This window comes from Scyliorhinus canicula, chromosome 14 (assembly GCF_902713615.1).
Source record: "Scyliorhinus canicula chromosome 14, sScyCan1.1, whole genome shotgun sequence".
Classification (NCBI taxonomy): Eukaryota; Metazoa; Chordata; class Chondrichthyes; order Carcharhiniformes; family Scyliorhinidae; genus Scyliorhinus; species Scyliorhinus canicula.
Window position 1 is genome coordinate 3,295,453 of NC_052159.1, and position 9,709 is coordinate 3,305,161.

The 9,709-nt window shown below is 54.1% G+C and overlaps 1 protein-coding gene across 1 annotated transcript in view; it reads left to right on the top strand.

Annotated features, from left to right (window-relative positions):
• Nucleotides 1-1,231: 1,231 nt before the first annotated feature.
• The window catches only part of LOC119977779 (stromal interaction molecule 1-like), a 47,329-nt gene continuing 38,851 nt past the window's right edge, over nucleotides 1,232-9,709 (top strand). The window contains exon 1 of the mRNA XM_038818986.1: nucleotides 1,232-1,307. Within this exon, the coding sequence (XP_038674914.1) occupies nucleotides 1,232-1,307 (76 nt within the window). The remainder of the gene's footprint in view (nucleotides 1,308-9,709) is intronic.

The following is a 9,709-nucleotide window of genomic DNA, read 5'->3' on the forward strand; positions in this document are numbered from 1 at the left end:
GCGGCAGTCCCTCTGTACTGACCCTCTGACAGTGCGGCACTCCCTCAGTACTGACCCTCTGACAGTGCGGCACTCCCTCAGTACTGACCCTCTGACAGTGCAGCACTCCCTCAGTACTGACCCTCTGACAGTGCGGCACTCCCTCAGTACTGACCCTCTGACAGTGCGGCACTCCCTCAGTACTGACCCTCTGACAGTGCGGCACTCCCTCAGTACTGAGCCTCTGACAGTGCAGCACTCCCTCAGTACTGACCCTCTGACAGTGCGGCACTCTCAGTACTGACCCTCTGACAGTGCGGCACTCCCTCAGTACTGACCCTCTGACAGTGCAGCACTCCCTCAGTACTGACCCTCTGACAGTGCAGCATTCCCTCAGTACTGACCCTCTGACAGTGCGGCACTCCCTCAGTACTGACCCTCTGACAGTGCAGCACTCCCTCAGTACTGACCCTCTGACAGTGCAGCACTCCCTCAGTACTGACCCTCTGACAGTGCGGCACTCCCTCAGTACTGACCCTCTGACAGTGCGGCACTCCCTCAGTACTGACCCTCTGACAGTGCGGCACTCCCTCAGTACTGACCCTCTGACAGTGCGGCACTCCCTCAGTACTGACCCTCTGACAGTGCGGCACTCCCTCAGTACTGACCCTCTGACAGGGCTGCACTCCCTCAGTACTGACCCTCTGACAGTGCAGCGCTCCCTCAGTACTGACCCTCTGACAGGGCTGCACTCCCTCAGTACTGACCCTCTGACAGTGCAGCGCTCCCTCAGTACTGACCCTCTGACAGTGCAGCACTCCCTCAGTACTGACCCTCTGACAGTGCAGCATTCCCTCAGTACTGACCCTCTGACAGTGCGGCACTCCCTTAGTACTGACCCTCTGACAGTACAGCATTCCCTCAGTACTGACCCTCTGACAGTGCGGCACTCCCTTCGTACTGACCCTCTGACAGTGCAGCACTCCCTCAGTACTGACCCTCTGACAGTGCGGCACTCCCTCAGTACTGACCCTCTGACAGTGCAGCACTCCCTCAGTACTGACCCTCTGACAGTGCGGCACTCCCTCAGTACTGACCCTCTGACAGTGCGGCACTCCCTCAGTACTGACCCTCTGACAGTGCAGCACTCCCTCAGTGCTGACCCTCTGACAGTGCAGCACTCCCTCAGTACTGACCCTCTGACAGTGCGGCATTCTCTGTGAAGATTTGTCAATGTTACCAGTTTGGGGGAATGCCGGGTAATGAGAATGACATCAACTACAACAGGATATGGATTGGCAAATTAGACAGACAAGTGGCAGATGAAAGTTCGTGCAGAACACTGAGTGAGGGTGATGCATTGTGGCAGAAGGGATAGGAAGAGGCAAAATAGATTTAATGGCACAATTCTGAAGAGTTTGTAGGGATGGTGACCTGGTTTATTTCAGATTCATTTACGGGATGGGGGTGTCGCTGGTTAGGCCAACATTTATTGCCCATCCCTAACTGCCCTTCAGAAGGTGGTGGTGAGCTGCCTTCTTAAACCGCTGCAGTCCCTGGATTGTAGGTACATCCACTGTGCTGTTAGGGGGGAGTTGCTAGATTTGGGTCCCAGCGACAACGAAGGAACGCTGGTCAATATGTAGGCAGCGCGGTGTCACGGCTGTTAGCACTGCTGCCTCACAGTGCCAGGGCGGCACACTTGTTAATCGCAATGCTGCAGCACCTCGACAGCGGCGTCAATGCGTTCTGGAATGCACGTTCAGTAGACACCGTTTGTATATCATTAGCGTGCCCGACCCGGTATTCTCCGGGACCTCCGCGATTCTACGATGGGCCAAGTTCCTGACGGCGAGGATCACTTGTGTTTTTTTAAATGGTGAAACCGGAGTTGTGGCTGCTGAGGGAGAGGGGGGTGGGGGGGGGGGGGGGGGGGGTTCGGAAAGTGTCCAAACATCGCCAGAGTTTGCTGACAGGTGTACCGCTGGCCGGGGGGGGGGGGGGGGGTGTGTGGGGGGGGGGGGGGGGGGTTCGGAAGGTGTCCAACATCGCCAGAGTTTGCTGACAGGTGTACCGCTGGCCGGGGGGGGGGGGGTGTAGGGGGGGGGGGGGGCAGGATGTGGGGCTGTGGGGTCGGGGTGGACGGGCACGGAACACCATTGCCGCAGCCGACATGGCAGCCATGCAGCTGCGCACACAGCTGACAGCCCTCAGTGAACTTAGGGCCAGGGGTCGTATAGCAGGACCCCCGGGTCACACACCTAGGTGCCCTCTGACCTCAGCCGACTCATCAGCTGTGTGGGTACGCTCCAGCACAACCAGTGCCATCTTGTTGTCTGGGATGAGTGTGTGTGGGGAGTGTAATGTGTGTGTGAGGCTGGGATGAGTGTGTGTGGGGAGTGTAATGTGTGTGTGCGGCTGGGATGAGTGTGTGTGGGGAGTGTAATGTGTGTGTGAGGCTGGGATGAGTGTGTGTGGGGAGTGTAATGTGTGTGTGAGGCTGGGATGAGTGTGTGTGGGGAGTGTAATGTGTGTGTGCGGCTGGGATGAGTGTGTGTGGGGAGTGTAATGTGTGTGTGAGGCTGGGATGAGTGTGTGTGGGGAGTGTAATGTGTGTGTGCGGCTGGGATGAGTGTGTGTGGGGAGTGTAATGTGTGTGTGCGGCTGGGATGAGTGTGTGTGGGGAGTGTAATGTGTGTGTGTGGCTGGGATGTGTGTGTGTGGGGAGTGTAATGTGTGTGTGCGGCTGGGATGAGTGTGTGTGGGGAGTGTAATGTGTGTGTGCGGCTGGGATGAGTGTGTGTGGGGAGTGTAATGTGTGTGTGCGGCTGGGATGAGTGTGTGTGGGGAGTGTAATGTGTGTGTGTGGCTGGGATGTGTGTGTGTGGGGAGTGTAATGTGTGTGTGCGGCTGGGATGAGTGTGTGTGGGGAGTGTAATGTGTGTGTGCGGCTGAGATGAGTGTGTGTGGGGAGTGTAATTTGTGTGTGCGGCTGGGATGAGTGTGTGTGGGGAGTGTAATGTGTGTGTGCGGCTGGGATGAGTGTGTGTGGGGAGTGTAATGTGTGTGTGGGGCTGGGATGAGTGTGTGTGGGAGTGTAATGTGTGTTGGGGCTGGGATGAGTGGTGTGGGGAGTGTAGTGTGTGCGAGGCTGGATGAGTGTGTGTGGGGAGTGTAATGTGTGTGTGCGGCTGGGATGAGTGTGTGTGGGGAGTGTAATGTGTGTGTGCGGCTGGGATGAGTGTGTGTGGGGAGTGTAATGTGTGTGTGTGGCTGGGATGTGTGTGTGTGGGGAGTGTAATGTGTGGTGCGGCTGGAGTGAGTGTGTGTGGGGAGTGTAATGTGTGTGTGCGGCTGGGATGAGTGTGTGTGGGGAGTGTAATGTGTGTGTGGGGAGTGTAAAGTGTGTGTGGGTCTGGGATGAGTGTGTGTGTGGGGAGTGTAATGTGTGTGTGCGGCTGGGATGAGTGTGTGTGGGGAGTGTAATGTGTGTGTGAGGCTGGGATGAGTGTGTGTGGGGAGTGTAATGTGTGTGTGAGGCTGGGATGAGTGTGTGTGGGGAGTGTAATGTGTGTGTGAGGCTGGGATGAGTGTGTGTGGGGAGTGTAATGTGTATGTGGCTGGGATGAGTGTGTGTGGGGAGTGTAATGTGTGTGTGAGGCTGGGATGAGTGTGTGTGGGGAGTGTAATGTGTGTGTGCGGCTGGGATGAGTGTGTGTGGGGAGTGTAATGTGTGTGTGAGGCTGGGATGAGTGTGTGTGGGGAGTGTAATGTGTGTGTGGGGCTGGGATGAGTGTGTGTGGGGAGTGTAATGTTTGTGTGCGGCTGGGATGAGTGTGTGTGGGGAGTGTAATGTGTGTGTGTGGCTGGGATGAGTGTGTGTGGGGAGTGTAATGTGTGTGTGCGGCTGGGATGAGTGTGTGTGGGGAGTGTAATGTGTGTGTGCGGCTGGGATGAGTGTGTGTGGGGAGTGTAATGTGTGTGCGGCTGGGATGAGTGTGTGTGGGGAGTGTAATGTGTGTGTGCGGCTGGGATGAGTGTGTGTGGGGAGTGTAATGTGTGTGTGCGGCTGGGATGAGTGTGTGTGGGGAGTGTAATGTGTGTGTGTGGCTGGGATGAGTGTGTGTGGGGAGTGTAATGTGGTGTGGCTGGGATGAGTGTGTGTGAGGAGTGTAATGTGTGTGTGTGGCTGGGATGAGTGTGTGTGGGGAGTGTAATGTGTGTGTGCGGCTGGGATGAGTGTGTGTGGGGAGTGTAATGTGTATCTGCGGCTGCAGCTTGTCAGCCTCCCCAGTGTCAATCACGGACCCGGCCAATCCCGCACCGTTTCTCACTGGAATGGATTGTGTTCCGCGTGGCCCCGGTGCTAGCCCCTCCGCAGGAGCTGAATCAGTCCAGGCACGGCGCCAGTTTTACTGTCGTGAAAGTCCACGGATTCTGAATTGGCGTCAACACTTAGTCTCAGAAACGGAGAATCCAGTCCAAGATGTTTTTGTATAACTGGTTTAGAGAAGGTAAACAAATACAAACTGTTCCCATTGGCTGACAGTCAAGGATCCGGGGAAACAGATTTAAGGTTTGGGGTAAGAGGCACATAGGGGAATGTCAGAGGGAAGATGTTTACACAGCAAGTGATAATGAGTTGGAACCCACTGCACACAAGGGAGGAGGAAACGGAGACAGTGAACGATTTCCAACGGAAATTGGATGGGCTCTTGAGAGAAATAAACAGAGTTCCGGGGATAGAGCTCGACAACACTGACTCCTACATCAGACTCCTATTCATTGACTACAGTGCCGCCTTCAACACCATAATCCCAGCCAAGCTCATATCAAAGCTCCAAAACCTAGGACTTGGCTCTCCTCTCTGCAACTGGATCCTCGACTTTCTGACCAACAGACCACAGTCAGTAAGAATGAACAACAACACCTCCTCCACAATAGTCCTCAATACCGGTGCCCCGCAAGGCGGGGTACTTAGCCCCCTACTCTACTCCCTGTACACACACGACTGCGTGGCAAAAATTGATTCCAACTCCATCTACAAGTTTGCTGACGATACGACCATAGTGGGCCGGATCTCGAATAACGACGAGTCCGAATACAGGAGGGAGATAGAGAACCTAGTGGAGTGGTGTAGCAACAACAATCTCTCCCTCAATGCCAGCAAAACTAAAGAGCTCGTCATTGGCTTCAGGAAGCAAAGTACTGTACATATCCCTGTCAGCATCAATGGGGCCGAGGTGGAGATGGTTAGCAGTTTCAAATTCCTAGGGGTGCACATCACCAAAAATCTGTCCTGGTCCACCCACGTCAACGCTATCACCAAGAAAGCACAACAGCGCCTATACTTCCTCAGGAAACTGAGGAAATTCGGCATGTCCACATTAACCCTTACAAACCTTTGCAGATGCACCATAGAAAGCATCCTATCGGGCTGCATCACAGCCTGGTATGGCAACTGCTCGACCCAGGACCGCAAGGAACTTCAGAGAGTCGTGAACACAGCCCAGTCCATCACACGAACCTGCCTCCCATCCATGGACTCCATCTACACCTCCCGCTGCCTGGGGAAAGCGGGCAGCATAATCAAAGACCCCCCTCCCACCCGGCTTACTCACTCTTCCAACCTCTTCCATCGGGCAGGAGATACAGAAGTCTGAGAACCCGCACGAACAGACTCAAAAACAGCTTCTTCCCCACTGTCACCAGACTCCTAAATGACCCTCTTATTGACTGAACTGACTAACACTACACCCTGTATGCTTCATCCGATGCCGGTGTTTATGTAGTTACACTGTATATCTTATGTTGGCCTATTATGTATTTTCTTTTATTCCCTTTTGTTCCCATGTACTGAATGATCTGTTGAGCTGCTTGCAGAAAAATTCTTTTCACTGTACCTTGGTACACGTGACAATAAACAAATCCAATCCAATCCAATCCAACAGAACGGGGAATGGGACTGACTGGATAGAGAGACAGCATGTACTCGATGGGAGAATGGCCTCCATCTGTGCCATAATGACGCTAATGCTAAAAATATTCAGTGTGAATGACGCCCCTCACAGCTCTCAATGCAACATAACTGACTACGTGGTCTTGCTGTGTGTGCAGCCTCTAGAGCGCGGACCGGGAGGGATTCAGAAGGGACAAAACGAGAGGGGGCAGGACAGGGCAGTGGGGGGCAGGAGGGCAGTGGGGGGGCAGGAGGGCAGTGGGGGGGCAGAGGGGGCAGGACAGGGCAGAGGGGGCAGGAGAGGGCAGTGGGGGAACAGAGGGGGGGTAGAGGGGGCAGGAGGGGGCAGTGGGAGGAGCTGAGGGGGCAGTGGGGACAGGAGAGCGCAGTGGGAGGGAAGAGGGGGCTGAGGGGGCAGAGGGGGCAGGACAGGGCAGAGGGGGCAGGACAGGGCAGAGGGGGCAGGACAGGGCAGAGGGGGCAGGACAGGGCAGAGGGGGCAGGACAGGGCAGAGGGGGCAGGACAGGGCAGAGGGGGCAGGACAGGGCAGAGGGGGCAGGACAGGGCAGAGGGGGCAGGACAGGGCAGAGGGGGCAGGACAGGGCAGAGGGGGCAGGACAGGGCAGAGGGAGCAGGAGAGGGCAGTGGGGGGGGCAGAGGGGGCAGGAGAGGGCAGTGGAGGGGCAGGGGGGGTAGAGGGGGCAGGAGAGGGCAGTGGGGGGACAGAGGGGGCAGGGGAGGGCAGAGGGGGCAGGGGAGGGCAGAGGGGGCAGGAGGGCAGTGGGGGGGCAGGAGGGCAGTGGGGGGGCAGAGGGGGCAGGACAGGGCAGAGGGGGCAGGACAGGGCAGAGGGGGCAGGACAGGGCAGAGGGGGCAGGAGAGGACAGTGAGACACTCTGGGTATGAATAGCCTCTCGTAGTAACCTTAGCCGATGGGATATTCCCTGAATATCCAGCCTCCATCCCGGAGGCTGTTGTTGGGGCATTTCTGACCGGAGGGCGGAGGTGGAGCTAACTCCCCACCCTCTGCACCCCAGCTGTCAGGAAGTGTAAGATAGGATCCCATGGCCATTCTTTCCAGGGTGTGTAAAGGGATTTCTCCTGGTTTCCGAGGTTTATAATTGGGTAAAGGATTGAAAGATTGAGAAATGCATTAAACAGTGAGGACGGCAGGAACAGCTTTCGGAGGCAATGCAGACAGAGAGACAGATTTCTAACAGATGGAATTTAATGTGGAGAGATGTGAAATGATTCATTTTGGTCGGGAGAACATGGAGAGTCATTTTGAAATAAAGGATATAATTGTAAAGGTGGGGTGCGGTGTCAGAGGGACTCGGTGTCGATGTGATGGTGGAAGATCAATGTGACAGGGTGGTTAGTAAAGGGACTCGAGGCACAGTCAGATGTTGTGATGTGGAACCGATCTGCTGTCTGGAAGGCGGTAGAAGCAGATTCACAGAATCATAAAAAGAGTGACTGAATCACAGAATTGTTGCTCTGCAGAAGGCGGCCATACCGCCCATCACACCGATACCAACTTTCCGACTGAGCAACTCACCTGGTATCATTCTCCCTGAAACAGTCTCCCATTTCACATAACCGTCTAATTCTCTTCTGAGAGCTTCAACTGAATAATAATAATCTGCATTAGTGTCACAAGTAGGCTGACATTAACACTGCAATGAAGTTACTGTGAAAAGCCCCTAGTCCCCACATTCCAGCACCTGTTCAGGTAACAGAGGGAGAATTCAGAATGTCCAATTCACCTCATAAGCACATCTTTCGGGACTTGTGGGAGGAAACCGGAGCACCCGGGGGAAACCCACACTGACACGGGGAGAACGTGCAGACTCCGCACAGACGGTGACCCAAGTTGGGACCCTGGAGCTATCAAGCAACTGTGCTAACCACTGTGCGGACCTGACTCCACCACACTCACGGACAGTACATTCCCGATCCTAACCACTCCCTGTGTGAATCTGCCTCCACCGCACTCACAGACAGTGCATTACAGACCCTAACCACTCGCTGTGTGAATCTGTCTCCACTACACTCACAGACAGTACATTCCAGATCCTAACCACTCGCTGTGTGAATCTGCCTCCACCACACTCACAGACAGTACATTCCAGATCCTAACCACTCGCTGTGTGAATCTGCCTCCACCACACTCACAGACAGTACATTCCAGATCCTAACCACTCGCTGTGTGAATCTGCCTCCACCACACTCACAGACAGTACATTCCAGATCCTAACCACTCGCTGTGTGAATCTGCCTCCACCACACTCACAGACAGTACATTCCAGATCCTAACCACTCGCTGTGTGAATCTGTCTCCACCACACTCTCAGACAGTGCATTCCAGATCCTAACCACTCGCTGTGTGAATCTGTCTCCACCACACTCTCAGACAGTACATTCCAGATCCTAACCAATCGCTGTGTGAATCTGTCTCCACCGCACTCACAGACATTACATTCCAGATCCTAACCACTCACTGTGTGAATCTGCCTCCACCACACTCACAGACAGTACATTCCTGATCCTAACCACTCGCTGTGTGAATCTGTCTCCACCACACTCACAGACAGTACATTCCAGATCCTAACCACTCGCTGTGTGAATCTGTCTCCACCGCACTCACAGACAGTACATTCCAGATCCTAACCACTCGCTGTGTGAATCTGTTTCCACCACACTCTCAGACAGTACATTCCTGATCCTAACCACTTGCTGTGTGAACCTGTCTCCTCCAATCTCTCCAATCTATCCTCATAACTGAAGTTTCTCATCCCTGGAACCATTCTTGTGAAGCTCTTCCCCACTCTCTCCAATGTGTTCACATCATTCCGATAGTGCGGCGCCCAGAAATGTGCCCAATATTCCAGCTGAGGCTGAACTAGTGTCTTGTATAAGTTCAGTATAACCTCCTCGCTCCTGTATTCTGTGCCCCTATTAATAAATCCCAGGATACTCTCTGCTTTATTTACTGCACTCTCCACAATGTACCGCCACCTTCAATGGCCGTGCATAGTGTCAGCAGTAACTTTAAAATACTTGATGTGGAGATGCCGGCGTGGACTGGGGTGAGCAGGAAGAAGTCTTACACCAGGTTAAAGTCCAACAGGTTTGTTTCAAACACGAGCTTTCGGAGCGCAGGACCTGAGGAAGGAGCTGCGCTCCGAAAGCTCGTGTTTGAAACAAACCTGTTGGACTTTAACCTGGTGTTGTAAGGCTTCTTACTTTAAAATACTTGACAGAGGAATATGTTCCAGGCTCTGGGGCAAGATGGAGTTTAGGATTTATTGGATCAGTCTTTCTATGAGCCGGCACGGGGTAGATGAGCTGAATGGCCTGTCTTGTGCATGGAGGATTGTATGATTGTGGGATCAGTGCTTCAGACGATATGGGCCATTGCTGTCTGTAACTCGTCCGCTGCACTTTCCACATCACAACAGTGACAATACTTCAAAAATTACCTGATTGACGGCAAAGTGCTTTGGGACATTATAAGGCGTTATATAAATGCAGGTTGGCGGAGGAAACGCAGACAGAGGATCTAAAGCGCAAATGGGAAGATGAGCTGGGGGAAGAGACAGAAGCAGGTCTTTGGGCGGATGCGTTAAGCAGAGTCAACGCGTCCTCATCATGTGCCAGGCTCAGCTTGTTACAGTTCAATGTGGTTCACTGGGCACACATGACGGTGACCCCGATGAGCAAGTTTTTGGGGTAGAGGACCGGTGTGTGAGGAGGGCGCGGGAGGGCCA